The 17,205-nt window shown below is 31.0% G+C and overlaps 1 protein-coding gene across 1 annotated transcript in view; it reads right to left on the minus strand.

Annotated features, from left to right (window-relative positions):
• The window catches only part of LOC118182825 (platelet glycoprotein 4-like), a 38,917-nt gene that overhangs the window by 6,380 nt on the left and 15,332 nt on the right, over window positions 1-17,205 (minus strand). The window contains exons 2-7 of the mRNA XM_035352219.2: window positions 7,893-8,053; window positions 7,316-7,460; window positions 6,271-6,507; window positions 4,973-5,064; window positions 886-935; window positions 378-617 (exon numbers count right to left, since the gene is read on the minus strand). Coding sequence (XP_035208110.1) covers window positions 378-617; window positions 886-935; window positions 4,973-5,064; window positions 6,271-6,507; window positions 7,316-7,460; window positions 7,893-8,053 — 925 coding nt within the window. The remainder of the gene's footprint in view (window positions 1-377; window positions 618-885; window positions 936-4,972; window positions 5,065-6,270; window positions 6,508-7,315; window positions 7,461-7,892; window positions 8,054-17,205) is intronic.

Genomic DNA, 17,205 nt, shown 5'->3' on the forward strand with positions numbered 1-17,205 from the left:
TTAAATTGAGCAGTTCTTTCATATTTAATTCAAAAATCTCAATTATATACCATAAATATCGAAGCTTGCAAAGGATTTCTTGAATTTGCAGAACCTACACTTTTATCTATTTCAACAATAATACCGGATTTAAAACAAATTTTATCACTGCAGACTGGGAACAAAAATTTTATCGGAACGGTACAGGAATAAAGGTTGCTTCAACTGGTTAATCATTTTCATGATACAAGAAATTGTATTACACTCGATAGTCCTAACTAATTATCGCGCTATTTGAATACGCTTTAAGTGAGATCTTCCGATAATAGCCTAATTACAACATCATATTTTATGCACAACAAAGTTATTCATTACAATTACTACACTATAATTCGTACCTTTTTTGCAGTTCATCGGAATTATGCCAGAATGACAGTTGGGGCCCTGGCAATAGCATTTGTTGTCAGGATTAATATCTCCGGAGAAAAAAGCACTAGCTGGCATCCCGAATCGTAGAGTCTTGATTCCGTGAACTGTAATGTCTTTCTCATATTTCAAAGGTATTGATCTGCATAAGTTAGGATTGAAAAGCTTCAAAGTTTGATTCCTTGTAACACCTGGAGCATACTGTACGCCGTCTGTTAATGAAAAAGAACTGGTTAATGATACATGAAAAAAACCAAAATACAATAAAATTTCTTTAATTGCATAATGAGAGTGTTTGTAGGGCTGTCGTAGAGAGAGTGCTTAGAGGGCTGTCGTAGAAGTTTGACTCATAAGCGCATTAATTTATTTCTCTCTTACCTCCCCCCCCCGAGAAAATTTTAATGTAATAGTATCAAGTTGTAAGGTAGTTAAAGGAGGTATAACAGTGCTGAAAAACATTACAGCGAAAGCGAAACTTACCTGTTCCGTTGATTTGGTTGCAGTATTTATCATCCCACCAGTCTACTGAACTAAAAGAAAAGAAACATAAATAAATATATATATTTACCAGAACTCATGAGACATGATTAAGAGACTATTTAGAATATGCACATAAAGTTTTGAGGACAAGTGCATCTGATTTAGAAATTAAGTCTATAACAAATGATATGGTATAGTAAATTTAATATTTGCATCTTTTATGCATTACAATGTGTGCTAAAAGAATTCGATACCATAATTTAGGAATTATTGCAATCTAATTTTAATTCAAAATTTACTCTCCTCTTATCGAGAATAATAAGCTTGAAAATTATTAAAAGTGTTTAATTTTATTATCAAATTTTATGTGAGAAATTTATGCTTCGGTGTGAAGGGGATTTATCTAAGTTCTTGCACATATATTATAAAATTCATTACGACTTACACAGGTTCTGTAAATTTTTTAGTTTACATATCTGGCTGTTTCAAATGTGACAAATTTATACTACGTAAAAGCTATTTAAACCATTGAGATAACTTTTTACGTGCTCCACCCTTAGACACTACACGGAAAGGGAGGGATGCCTCGTGGAGGTCTTTTTAAGGGAAACTGGCTCGTGTCCACGTTATGCATGGGCATGGGGAAAACCACGAAAGCGCCCAATGCAGACAGCCCGTTCGCCGGGACTCGAACCCTGAACCGAACTACAAAAGTTCAGCGGCTTTTACCGCACGGCCGCTGGTGGGCCAAGCCGCCGAGATAATCGATTGTTTTCTTTGCATTCATGACAGAACATGAATATAGAAAACTGCGAGAACTTTGAATTATCGGGTTGTTGGAAACTAAAGAAACGCGAAACTAATTATCAGTGTCTGGTTATCTTATCTGTTTACAAATTGGTCACCGACTTTCCTAAGGGGAGGGGGTCATTGAATGGAATTTTCAAATTTAATTAAAATTTGTTCGGACTATTCTATTCAAATTTTATTAATTTTAAATTATGAACGAATTCATAATTTAAGGAAAGGAAGAAGAAGGAAAAAAAAAAAATACAGAATCAGCATTATTAAGGAATTATTTAAAGGGCTTGAGTAAGCTTTAACTTTAATTAGTATATTATTTTTCAACTTAAGAAATAGTTCGGTAGGCAGACGAATTGTTACGCAAATACAACTCGGTCTCACTTTTATCTCTGCTTAACTTTCAGTTAAACTGGGAAAAAAGTAGCGTTTCTCCGAGGTTAATCACATTTTGAGGACTTGTTCTTTGATGCTTTGTGAAAAATATTGAAAGTGGACCGCCTGCACCTTGAACTCAGAAAAGTTCAGTTGTTATCGCATGAGGGGCAAAGAAAAGGGCGATAGAGCTAAATTAGTGCAATACAATGCCATGATAGAACAGGTTATGTAATCTACTCTTACTTGCAGTAACCGAAGTAAGAATGCTAGTTTGCGGCTAGCTGACAAATTACGAATATTAATTCATATTTCATGAAATTTCATACGAAACCGAAATTTCTGTTAAAGCCTTTAGGAATTCTCAAAATAAAATAAAGAATAAAATAAAAATAATATATATATATATATATATATAATTTATTTCCTAAACAATATTGATTAATTGATTATATTATCTAAGTTTAATTAAAGTAGAATTATTTTAAAAGAGTGAATCCATACTGGTAAGTTATATTTTGAAAGAGGTTTTGCAGTAATTTGAAAGCAAAATGTTAATAATGTTTTAACGGGGACTGGAGTTAAATCATCATGAAGAATAAAATTTCAATTGTAAAAGGAAAACAATTAAAAACATGTAATCATTGTCATTGATCGGGACCAGCGGCTGAGCGGTAAAGTCGCTGAACACTGGTAGTTCGGTCCGAGGTTCCAATGCCGCGAACGGGCTGGCTGCATGGGCGTTTTCGTGGTTTTCCCATGTGTAACGTGTATACGAGCCAGTTTCCCTTAGAAAGTCTCCACGAAAGGCATCCCTCCCTTTAGGCAGATAGCCCTCGAGGCTTTGCCATAATCACAAACACACACATTGATCGGAAATTAGTTGACTTTTCAAGGGGAACAAACCAACTCCCGTTCAATGAACAATAATTGATAAAAATACGTAAATACGAAGGTGTTTCGTCTTTACTCGGGTTATAAGTTCAAGCCAAACCAGCAACTCTAGTCAGGCCAAATATTTCCGCGAATAGAAGGGATTATGAACCAATGCTGATACTCAAAGAATTTATTCTTATGAAGCATTTTAGTCAATTCAGTTTGGAGTAAAAAGCAATTTCTGTAGAGAAATCCGAAATAACCCGAGTAACCGTCCCCGACACCTTCATGTTTATGCATTTGAGTTCAATATTATTTGTAAAAATTGGAAATTGTCATTATGAAATCGAATTCAAAGTAAAGTTGAAATAAACATAGAAGATTACAAAATAAGATAAATAATGCAAACTTTGTAACGACAAATCAAAGACAATATAAAAATAATATAAAAAATAATGTATAATAAGAACAGTGAATGTACATGAAGATATAAAGGCCAGAAAAGGTATTAAGTAACTTACATTCTTTCTAACATACATTATATATATATATTTGTTTCAAAAGAATAAAAATAAGTAGTAAAGTTAAATTTAATTTAAATAATTCTCTAATTAATCATTTATTTGTTTGCATTAAATTTCATTATTTAACATTTAATTAACTTTAAATTTGTTTTTTACGAATAGAGAATGTTTGTTAGATATACATATATATTGAATGATCTAAAATTCACTGAGTTCTATATATGTAATAAAAATGTTGCAATTTATTCTGGACTTCTGTTTTATCTAGTATTGAGAATATTTTGTCGTATGCAGTGGAATTCAAATAAAGCAAAATTACTTTATTCACTCTTGCATTGCATCGAATTTTAAGGTAATGGTTAATTTTCACTTCAGCTAAAAATTCAATTTCTAAATAATAAATCGAGAAAATTATCGAATAAAATTCTAAAAGAAGTAAAATTCAGTACGCGATCTATTGTTTAAGCTTTAAAGATTGGGGTTCAGTTATCAATTTTTTTTTTTTTTTTTTTTTTTTTTTAGTCTTAACACTAATTCTGCTTTATTTTAGCCCAAAGCGGGTTAAGCCCAGATGGTCTATTAATTTCATTTTGGCATTTAGTGTTGAAAACTTTAAATGTCCGTTTCACTTTTCAAATTGTTGCCACCAAATATTATCCCCCTGTGTTTTATTTAAATAAATTAAATAATGAAGAATCTGCATAAATGTATTATGTCTCTCTCGTTGTGATAAAACAACGCTACCTAAAGCCATCAAATTTTGAATAATATAATTCTCTACCGAATATGGGCATCTGGAAGCCCCAATTTGGAATTTGTTTTATTATCGATTTCATGTTTTGTAACATTTTAACGAATTTTTGATTAACAAACTCAATGATTTCAAAGCGAGCAATGGCAACACTATACGAAAAAAAATTATCTCCAGATATATGATCCATCTATTATATATATATATATACATTTAATTATAAAATTTTTAAACTGTTTCCTCAGAAAAATGAAGAGATCTAAATTTAATTGAGAATGTGCTTTCAATTTACTTTCATCGCAAAGATGAAAGGATGAGTTATTGCTATTGCGTGTGTGTGATTATGGCAAAGCCTCGAGGGCTATCTGCCTAAGGGAAGGGATGCCTTCGTGGAGGGCTTTCTAAGGGAAACTGGCTCGTATACACGTTACACATGGGGAAAACCACGAAAACGCCCCTGCAGCCAGCCCGTTAGCGGGATTCGAACCTCGGACCGAACTACCAGGGTTCAGCGACTTTACCGCTCGGCCGCTGGTAGGCCGTTGCTGCTATTGAATGAACGACAAGTTAATTTCTTCTCATTAGTAGTATAAATATTAAAGAATTTCTGGAAGTTTTTGTCTTAGATCAGTTTAAGGGCAAAAACACCTGTCAATTTGTCTACCGGTATCAATCATTACGAATCTACTGCCATTTAATATATGCGCTGGCTCTCTGCTGTGAAGAACATAATTTCAGAAATATACGTTTAATTATTTACCTTTGATTATTCCATTCTTGGATGGAGGCATAATCATCAATTCCATCGAGTCCAGACTTAATTCTGAAGTAGCCGTCACCAACATGTTTCCTCTAAAAGCAGAAATCTTTAGTCAGAAAACTTCAAATAAAATCTTTCGGTTCTTTTCATACGAAAATTTCATTCGAAATATTATTTTTGCAATAGTATAAATTTCACACTACAGCAATTGATTTTATTGTACATAACATTTTAGCAGTTTTCGAATGTTTACGGCATAAATGCACGAAGCGCTTATTAAATTTAGAATTAAAGTTACAGGAAATGCATATTAATTCCAGAGCAAATTCTTAATTCTTCGTATATTTTGCTTCAGTTATGAACCCTTTATAACAGGCCCGTCTAATCTGGATTGGATTGGATTATTCAACTATGGCAAAGCACACGAGGGCTATCTGCCTAAAGGGAGGGATGCCTTCGTGGAGGACTTTCTAAGGGAAACTGGCTCGTATACACGTAACACATGGGGAAACGTCTAATCTGAAAATTTAGTCAATTCTACAAGGAAATTTCTGGAAAGTATTAAGCATTCAATGCAGAGGGCATGAAAAATTAACTCTATCTTTGCCTTCATCTGAAACGCTGATCTTCCAGTAGCTAGCTAGATGTACATCATAAAAGCACGCACTTGCATCACAAAAGTACGCTCGGGAGAATGTCATAATTCCTTACTCTTGTAAATTGTGAATGTTTTGACATGGCTGTTATTAATATGAGAAGACTGTCAGAAAATAGTTTTCAAATTTTAATTTAATCCATTATTATATCTCACAAAAATAGTCCGAAAAGCATCAAACTTTATGAATAATTAGGCTCTGAAAAAGTCATTAATGTCTTTAAACGTATCATATGTTTGCTGTCTAAACCCTTTGATGCAGGGAGTTAATTAATTTAATTAAATTATATTAAGACTTCGTTTTAAAGATACTGACAGCTGATTAATATATTTTGCAGCAAAAAGGAATAATTTAGTCCAGTATAGGGGATATGCTATTACAAGAAATATAAAGTGGAGACTTGCCACTATAATTTGCGTCATAGAAGACGGCGCGAAAAGAAAAATTTCTTATCTCTGTTTCTCTATTCTCTAACTTTTATAGTATTTTTTAATCATAATTTTGCATTCTTTGTCTTTAACATCATTAAGTACTTATTTCATTACTTTTCAGTGAAAAAAATTATTAGTTACGTTACAACATTTACATAAAAATGTGTTTATTTTATGAATATCATTTACGAATTTATTCATGGAACTTTACCTCATGCAAAATGCCAAAAGTGTCGTTGATAAGCTTGAGCGGTAATGTAATGAATCCTTCCACGACTTTTGTAAGATCTGCAACCATTGGCTCGTGATATCCTTCATACACAATTTCTCGGACTGTTTTGTGGATAAGTAAAGTTTCATTGTAACTCTCGAAGATCCCATTCATCAGTTCTACGATGAATCCACGCAAAATGAAAGGAGCAAAATCTTCGACATAATTAATGACAGCCTAAGATAGAGTATTAATAAAATAAAATTATTAAATCAAAAATGGTTGTTAACTTCTGAAGAAGAAATCTAAAAATAGAATTAACTAGTACAATTTATGGAACTTATAGCTTTATTACCACTTGTAAATAATTTAATTTACAATAACTCTGCCTTAAGAATTTCCTTTCAATATACTGAATTAAAAAAAGGGTAATAAAAATAAAACTTTATCATCTTTTCTCAAGATTTTAGCACTCTCTCAGTGGCCTAGTTTTCACAATCCTTGCGTTCAAGTTGATGTCCTTATGTCGTTTTAAACTCTATTCTTTGTCGTGGGAATTAAAATAATAATCATTGTATATAGAGATATTTTTGGGACTAAATGAACTTTCTCTGTTCCTAACACGTTGTGTAAGTTTTACTTTTATTAGAATCCCGATTGATTTTTATATTTGCAAATTAGATGCAGTTAATAACTATAAATCGAATTACTGAATCTCATTTGTCCGTTTGGAAAATAATTAATTAACCCTTTAAAATCAAGCAGTAACAAGAAAAGTAGCCAAGAAAAGTTTTTACAAGCATGTTCATAGACTTTTACTGTGCATCAACCAGTTTACTGATTGAAAAGCTTGCTTTCCAGTCTGTATACTGCAATAATGTGATTTATGCTCATACATCACATATCGTTCTTACTCGAAAATAAGTAAGCTACAGTTAAAAGTATGTAACTTATTTTGACTTACGATAATTCTATACAGTATACAAGTATCAAGTGAATTTAAAAAAAAAAAAAAAAAAAAAAACAGTAAGAATAATAAACTTACTAGAAGAGGGCCGTTCAGCGTGTATATTTTCTCCTCTTGATCTCCAAATGAAAGTTCAGGTACAAAAACATATTCCTTGACGTCTTTATAGGTTACTGTCCCATCATCCTCATTCCATTCCATATCTTCTTTCAGCCATCTTCCTCTTTAAAAATACAAAAATGAAAGAAAACTTTTATTAGTACCGAAAGCTTTACTTTCACTTAAATAGTTGCACCGCACAGTAGGGGTAAGGAAACTTTCCTTCAGCGTGAAACAAGGAAATAAAAAGCATTTCTTCGAAGGTAGTTCGTAAAATTGAAAAAAAAACACAGATGATTTTCATTACTGACATTTCATTTCAATTTGTGACATGTTAAGGCGTCTATAATAACAAAATCTCCTGCCCATAATTAATACGTAAGTGAATTGAAAAAAAAATTAAAGGATACTTTTAGACCGCATTTATAACTTACACCTTATTCTAATATGCTAGAATACAAAGCAAAATAAATCCTCTTAACAGTTTTCTCATCAATATGTTCAGAAAGTTTAAAATCTGATTTAATCGAAACTGAATTCAGAAAGTTAAACTTACCGAAATACGTAAGGCCCTAGTTCTTGTAAGATGGGTTTGTCCCCTTTCATAGTGAATTCTTCAGGATTGGTGATGTTAAAGATATAAATCTTTTGATAAATCGGAATGGGCAACTCTCTCCAGATTTCATAGAATTCAGTTCCTGGCATAAGTGTCAATTCCTGCAATAAAATAAGGCATACGAATATATAAATCACAATTTCTAAGCCATGAAAACTATTCAATAATATACGATTTAAATCTTTCTCGAAATCATTACAGTTAGTCTTTTTCTAAATTAAAAACTTGAATACATTTGAAATGTATTCATATTCCACAAACTTCTGCAATCAAATTGGTAATAATATTGTACAGATATATCAAATATTCACATGTTTGTTAAATATTTGACAACTCAGGTTAAATGTGATCAAGTCAGATGTGATTGTCGTTTTAAACTCTGCTTGTTTTAATCGATCATGCATCATGTAAAAAGCTTTTAGACATTTGATAAAGACATTTTTATTTATTAAACACAAATATATCATAAAAATTAAAGGTATTAGCTTTCATATCGATTGATCGTGTAGTAGATAGTAAATAAGTTAATGAGTTAACCAAGTTCGTAATTACACCCAAATGTAGAATTCCTTCGCCGCCACTGCATATCTGATAGTTAGTATTACAAAAAAAAACAGAATGTATTTAACAAAGAATTTAAAAGAAATAGAATATAGATTTAACGTAGAATTAAAAAGCTTTTATCATCAGTCCTTTATTAGGCAAAGTTAGATAATAATATTGTTTAGAAATTTTTTAATTACTTTCATTGTTGGATGAGGCTTATTAATTTTGATTGATACGAAATGGAGGAAAATTTATTTGAAAATTAAAAATTAGGCAAGTGCTATACCCTATGCGCTCTCTTAAATTTTCCTCATATAAGAGAACATTTCAGTTTTTACAAAATTCTGATATAATTGTGTGTAGTGAACATTTCTTTCTCGTAAATATAGAAGTAATTTAACAAATAAACTGCATTATGGTTTGAATTAGGAATTTTGGAAATTTTTTAAGGGCAGTTTTTTAATATATCCTTTGGAAATATTTTTTTTTTCTCAATACAGTCACGGAAGCTCTACGGAATCTACGATATTACTTTTCAAAGCCAGGATGGATTTAAACTTGTTCTCAGACAACTGATGAATGAAAGTTCTCAGTTTGACAGCACAAGTGACCCCTGTATGACGTAAGTAAAACGTTTCTCTTCTCTCCTCGGGCAGTATTTCGAAAGGGAAAAGTTACGTGTCTCTGGCTTATCTTATCAAACACAATTTAAAATAACTGTATAAATCAAACAGAAATCTTACAGCATTTTCTTCTAGCTGCAGACATAAGTACTCTACATTTATAGTACACGTTTAATGGTTAATGCAAGGTGAATGTTCTGAGAAATCAGCAGTTTTGCAACATACCGAAAGAATGCAACGAATAAATTAAGAAGTCTAATAAATGAGGCATAAACGGCGAGGTCCTCGTTTATTTCCGTATTATTCCGAAATTTACATCATTAATTTTACTAATAAATAATTAACTGGGAATTCTGGAATACTTAAAATTATTTATAATGGTTTTAAGGAACAAATAGGGTAAAATAAAGACATGTGTATAAATGAAAAGGTATATAGAGGAGAATACGTAACCATGCTTATCCATTAGGAAAGTAGCTAGTTCTAACTTCAAAATTCCTGAATTTCTATTTTTAAACTTAGTATAGTAAAATTTGCCTAAAAAGCAACACGAAATTTGTCTTTTATGTGACAAAATGAAATGCAATGAGGTTTTTCATTGTTTTAATTGATACTATTACGATGCATCTAAAATCACTTCCAATTACATCATACCTTCCAAAATCTGTTATGAGAATAACAATAACAATGAAGTAGTAAAGATCTTTTTAAATGTCTTCTTACCAACTTTACAGTGCAAAAATTATAAAATATCATTTTCAGAGGGAAAAATTGTTTTATTTTGTATTTATATAATTTTTTTATGTGTTTAAGTGCATATGATGAAACCAATTCACTTTTAATCATGGCCGAAATAACTTTGCAGGTGATAGATATACTGGAATACCAATGATTTATTGCGTAGGTGGAATGATGGACTTTCAGACAAACGTGGTTAAATTCAACATAATTTTATTATTAGATAAAGCAGTTTTGGAGACACAATATTTGCTTCGTACATGATTATGGGTGCAATAGGCACCCCATAATTTGTTATACACAGCTTCCGATTTAGATAGTAGAAAAAGAAGCTAAGGCAGCTGAAGTGTTTTATAAGCCTGGAAATTCTTCGAGTTCTGTATAGCGATTGTGCAAGAGTTTTTGCAATACGGATTATATATATATATATATATATATATTTAGACGAAATATTGCGGGCGTAAATGCAGATGCAAAAGTTTTAATTGGGAATTTAAAGGTCTATTAAATATTTTCCGATTTTATATTTTTATTTTTATATTTTACATATATATATATTCAAACTTGCACTTTCGGTCACTTTTGCTTTTCCTGTTAGTGAACTTAACGCAGAGCTGGGTGTACAATATCATTGTCTTCCACATCTCTAATATATCAGAATCGGAAGCTGGATTTTTATTTCATTAATCGGCCTTTTTGTTTCCTTTAGATTTTAGCATATCATTTCAAGCTTCATTTTAAGATTAGAAGTTCCAAGCTAACTGCAAGCATATGATACTCATTAAGGTGCAGAAAGAAACTTTTTCTGACAGCTAATTTTAAGGACTGACTGAAATAAAGTTTTGAACCGTCTTTTCAGTCTAGATCTGAATGCATAATAACTGGCAGAACGTAATGAAAAATATATATGATTAAAAATAAAATCTTTGCGGGACTGTTCTTGCAAGCTCAAGAAATAATATGCTTATTTTTAAAAGTTTTGGCTTCAGGACATGCAGGTTCTAGATCCAGTAAGCAGCTTTTAGTTTTGTATCCTGCGTCAAAGTCGATTACACGATGTAGCTTATTACTGGCAGCTGATAAAGCATTAATTTTGTTGACGACATTGCGTATGTTTTACTTTGCAGCTTATTAAGTTGTGACTCACAAGAGTCAATCGGATTTTTAATCATAGGCTATCGATCTATTTTCTCTAACTGCAAGCCAGATTAAAAAATTCATATAAAAATATGTGTTTCGAATAATACAGGGGAAATTGTTACAAAATGTTTTTGGAATTATGTAAATGTATTGAATTTAGATATGTTTTTTCCAGGAACAAAAATAAGCACATCAAAACAGACGAACAATTTTTGCATTGAAAATGAAAATATTAGTGAAAGAAAACTGATAACTCGTCATCAAAATTGAACATAGTAGTTGAGTCATACGCCCGCAGGTACTGTGTGAGAGTTAAATCTTTTAATTAACAATCATACATTTTTTATACATCGAATAACTTTATTTACAAAATTCAGTTTATTTAATTTTCATGGAGTTGTAGGATTGAATTTGCATTATTTCAATAGTTTGTGAATTTTTTTCGTAATCTTATGTTTAATAGTTCTTATAGAGAATATTTGCTTAACATCCTTCCTGACAATTCATTTTCAGTCCGAGTAATTAAATTCTATAACAACGCAAGGAAGGTTACTCAATATTGATTTAAAACATAATTGACTGTAGTTATATACATTCAAATATCGGCACTCCTTAGATTCTGCAATGAAATATTTAGTAGACAGAAGAGTAGCACAATAAATAAATGTAAAAAATATTGATCCCACTTAACGTTTCAGCCTCGTGTTCTAATGGCGTAAAGTATACAAGGCCTCCTTTTTTTTTAAAAAAAATCTTTGATTGCTTCTAATGTAGCATATATTTAATTTAGTTCACAAATTTTTTAAATAAATTCTATGCAAAGGAATATAGGAAGGAAAGTCATTCAGAAGATTTTCATATTATTCTGAAAATATCGTGCATTTAATACACCACAAATATGCAGCTTACTGTCATGTTCGCCTTCAAAAAAAGAACGCATTTAAAATTTTAAATCATCGTTTTTGCACACATCTCCAACGAATCAAGCAAAATGATTTACATAAAAGTTTTGATATTACACTCGTACTAATACTTTCAAATATATCAGTCTCCCCCCCTTACGAATAAAAAGAGTAAAAATACTGAATATTTATTCATTAAAGCTGCAGGAATTATCTTAAGTCTGTTAATGCCAAACTACGTATTCAAATATACTTTTTCTTTTTAGGTTGCTTCGCTTAATTAATTAAAAACTACCGCTCAGAAGGGGAAAAAAACTATAAGCATATGCGGCATCAGTACAGTAGTTTGATGATCGGCCTACTTGAGAAATTAACTCAAAGTTCGCTCCATTTTCAGTATGCTATACTTTCCCCATTGCGCTTCATGCAGAGACGAAATGATGATAGCGAATTTTAGATAGAACTGTCAACTAATGGAGATCGAATGTTGAGTAACTAGGTTATAACAGTCAGGCAATCAAATTTCTCTTGGGAAACATTTTTGTTCTCAAGTAACTTCGATGCAAGCAACATTTTTCCTCTAAATCTGCAGGAGATAATGAGAGATGAAAATTGGCATTTGCAATGAACTTTAAATTCGTGCTAGTGTCGAAAAGAATCAAATGTGCAAGTATTCTTTTTTTTTTTTTTAGAAAATGAATAAAAATTAAAGAAACTGGAATTAATTTAATTAGTTTGTCTTACATTAGCTTTAATCAGAGAGGAATATAAGCAAAAACTTATATTAATCAAACACTTAAAAAGTACAAGTATAAAAACTACTTTAACTTAACATATATTCCAGCATCATAACATGTAGATTACAATACTCAAAATGTATTTTGTCAAAATGAGTAAATGTAATAATTTAAAAGGATGCAACAAAAAAGAAGAAAGAAAAACATTGTGACATTATCTCCAAAGAACTTTACATTTATAGGAACAATTCACGAATTTTACAGGTAGCTTGCTACAAAGTTTATATGTAAAGTCAAACCCAGCGACAAACAAGTTTGTATCTGGGTTTGTTTGTAGATACAAACAAGTCTGTATCTACAAATTCGACACTCTATTCTGTGCAACGTCCATATATAAATTTTTTCGTGCTGGAAAACATATGACATTGTCTTTTGTCGGAGTAAGTGAAAAATCAGGGTCCCTCCGTGGAAAGAAAGGTAAATAAAAATCATATTTTGTTACTTAAGTCAGCTTTTTAAAATTTTAAATAATTGTTCTGTATTTCATATTAATTTCTTTGTCTTTAAATCCTTTTGTTTTTATGAAAATTTAACTTTTTGTTAGTGCGAACCAGTGTAGCAGCTTTTAGTAGTTATACTAATCCACTATTATTAATACAGTAACGTAATTCAGTAGCGTAGCTAAAGCTTTACCGTCCGGGGTGGTTCCTCAATTTTCTCCCAGTCTTGATATACGAACAAATAGCTGCAAAAAATATCAAAATTATTTGTAGGATATAAAACTGTACGCTTATTTTTGAAGAAAAACTTTAATTACAATATTTTAAAATTATAATCATGTTTTGCTTGTTTTTTCTTGTTCGCAAAACCATTCATGACATTATAGAGGTCTTGCTATTGCATAGATAATAGAGGAAGATTTGTTAAATACAAAATGTATATTTGTAGTTCTTAAAGAATTTTTATTTTATTTTCTTCTGAGAACTAGCAATACTTACAGCAACTAACAGGAAATTTCGTACTAGTATTACAATACTCTATTCTAGAGATAGTATTTTATAATAAACTACAAAATTTAAAAAGGACAGCAATTCCACGTTTCTGTTTCGATTTCCTAGCATTAATGGAACTAAAACTCTGAAATACTCCTTTCTTAATGAGGAATTCTTCCGTATTAACATCACGATGATCATAATTTAGTTGATAATCGTAACTTGCATTCAAAAGTTTCGACAGAATGAAAAAGGCATAACAAATCTATGTAGTCGTTGAAATCACATGACGATTTCTTCGAATACTTTATCTAAAAACAAAAATGTTTTCTTCTTGATTTAATCACTTATGGTAATTTCGAATCTAATTATTCATCTGCGTCGACCATCTCCTATATAATAATGTCTCATGAAAAAATGCCGCTCGGGGCGGACAGCCCGTTCTAACTACGTCATTGGTTCTGCTATGAGCATAATTAAAGCTACATGAACTTGACACTGAGCCTTCCGAGATCACGAAAGTTGAAAATGATTAAAAAGTAAGCTACGAAAAAAGAAAGGAAACAATAGTAGAAAAAATATCTGAAGGCTTGCATTCTAATATGCATATTCGTCATATTTTAAACAGGTTTTCGGTTTATGTATTAAATGTCAGTGATTGGCATTTCAGCATGGATAAAAATATAAGTGTGCCTTGGCTAAGAATATAAAGTTTAAAATTTTTTCAAGCTTAATTTTTCCTCAGTTGCATGTTCGCTAGATCAAATTCTTAAAATATTCTTTCGAAACCAATGGCTGTTGTCTGAGCTGTAAATAACGTTTCGAGAAACTTTTAATTTCTTTTATTTATTTCACACGTATTATTTTTGCATTGTTTTAATACATCTAGGGGTTTCCACAACTCTGCTAAACTACACGTTCTTACTGAAGTTACTGTTTCTGAAAATTTATCATGAAACAATGGAAAACTTAAAAGTGTCACGATATAGATATAAATTTGAGTAACAATCTTAATAAATTAGTGTCTGCCAATATATTCTCTAAAATTTAATAAAGTTCCTTTCGTTCACTAGCTAATAAGTAATGTGCAAACTATTCTTAAACATGTAAAATCTTGTTATAATCAGTGACTTTTATGAAAGGTTAGTTGATAAAAATCATGCGATAAAATCATCAATGCTCTTATTTATGTTATGGATAACTGTGATAATTGTAAATATAAAGCAGTTTAGAGCAATTATTGTGAGTATAAGAAATTGTCTTCTCTTTAGATAACGGTAAATGACGGCGAATGTCATTAAGGTGAAGTACGACTACTTCACTGGAAGTTTTCCTCTTGTGTCTGAAATTAGCATTGCGGAAAATATAAACTTGTAATCAGTAATAGGATGTCGTATAATCAAACATCTAATAATTTCGCAATTGAGTTAGCACAGTAAAATTTCTTCGAAGTAAGATTTCTCATATATTTACTGTTGTTTCTCGTTGTACCTGTGCATTCTTTGATGCTCGTATGATTCTTGGAAGGTGAAATGATATTGTTTATACTTTTGCGATGTAGCAAGTGGCTTTATCGTTTCTTTCCTTTTTTTTTTTTTTTTTTTTTTTTTAAATAAAAATTAAATTATGTACGAAAAGATATTCATAAACGATACTTAGAACACAGAAACTGGCAGAACATTTAAGTAAATGTTTATTCGAAGAAGTAAAGACCAAATAATCCTCTGAAAAAAATTGTAAATGTATACAAATGATCTCTGTTTGTTATAGAAAATCACATAATCTCTCCAAGATATTTATAAATAAAACTTCTTTCACTTTGTCAAAAAAAAACTTTCAACAGATATAAGCAATAATAAAAGTAAATTTTAAGATTAGTTAGAAAGCTGTTCATTCCAGATTGAATATATAGTGTAGAATTATTAGGTTGTCTTGAAGCAGGAGAAGTGAAAAATGTGAAATGCCCTCGCCGGAATCGAAATCGCCAAACCCTGGTGATGACTAATTATTGTCCACCACCTTTTAGTTCGGGCGTCCCTGTAGAGACATTAAGTTTTTTTTGGAAGCAGAAGACATGAAAAATGTGCAATGCTCTCACCGGGACTCGAATTTGCACCTTTCGAATGCGCCTCGAGTAGCTACTGAAAAGAGGGAGAAAATACTTTATAACTGGAATAGACATTACTGGTTTTCAACAGGAATACCTCAAAATGGATTTTACTGTTTGTCATTTTTGAACTAAATTTGCATTTAATATTTGAAATTTTTATAAAATGATAATTACAATAAATTTTACTTTAAATTCGTGCTTGGTTTAAATTTCAGAGTTGACTATGCAAAATACCTGTGTGGAAAGATTAAGTATGCTATCCGAGCTTATTTATGGCGGTAGGCTGATATTCTGATACTGTGGATGAGAACATATGAAAGTAATATGTTTCGCAAATGCACGCCGAATGAGAATGGGCAATATTAGAAATACTTACTAGTTCACCCAAAGCCTAAAACATTAAATGTAATTTTATGTTTTCCTCTTGTGTCTGAAATTAGCATTGCGGAAAATATAAACTTGTAATCAGTAATAGGATGTCGTATAATCAAACATCTAATAATTTCGCAATTGAGTTAGCACAGTAAAATTTCTTCGAAGTAAGATTTCTCATATATTTACTGTTGTTTCTCGTTGTACCTGTGCATTCTTTGATGCTCGTATGATTCTTGGAAGGTGAAATGATTTTGTTTATACTTTTGCGATGTAGCAAGTGGCTTTATCGTTTCTTTCCTTCTTTTTTTTTTTTTTTTTTTTTTTTAATAAAAATTAAATTATGTACGAAAAGATATTCATAAACGATACTTAGAACACAGAAACTGGCAGAACATTTAAGTAAATGTTTATTCGAAGAAGTAAAGACCAAATAATCCTCTGAAAAAAATTGTAAATGTATACAAATGATCTCTGTTTGTTATAGAAAATCACATAATCTCTCCAAGATATTTATAAATAAAACTTCTTTCACTTTGTCAAAAAAAAACTTTCAACAGATATAAGCAATAATAAAAGTAAATTTTAAGATTAGTTAGAAAGCTGTTCATTCCAGATTGAATATATAGTGTAGAATTATTAGGTTGTCTTGAAGCAGGAGAAGTGAAAAATGTGAAATGCCCTCGCCGGAATCGAAATCGCCAAACCCTGGTGATGACTAATTATTGTCCACCACCTTTTAGTTCGGGCGTCTCTGTAGAGACATTAAGTTTTTTTGGAAGCAGAAGACATGAAAAATGTGCAATGCTCTCACCGGGACTCGAATTTGCACCTTTCGAATGCGCCTCGAGTAGCTACTGAAAAGAGGGAGAAAATACTTTATAACTGGAATAGAGATTACTGGTTTTCAACAGGAATACCTCAAAATGGATTTTACTGTTTGTCATTTTTGAACTAAATTTGCATTTAATATTTGAAATTTTTATAAAATGATAATTACAATAAATTTTACTTTAAATTCATGCTTGGTTTAAATTTCAGAGTTGACTATGCAAAATACCTGTGTGGAAAGATTAAGTATGCTATCCGAGCT

Source organism: Stegodyphus dumicola, chromosome X1 (assembly GCF_044657685.1).
Source record: "Stegodyphus dumicola isolate Sdum_Otavi_A_Nest chromosome X1, ASM4465768v1".
In the NCBI taxonomy this organism is placed as follows: domain Eukaryota; kingdom Metazoa; phylum Arthropoda; class Arachnida; order Araneae; family Eresidae; genus Stegodyphus; species Stegodyphus dumicola.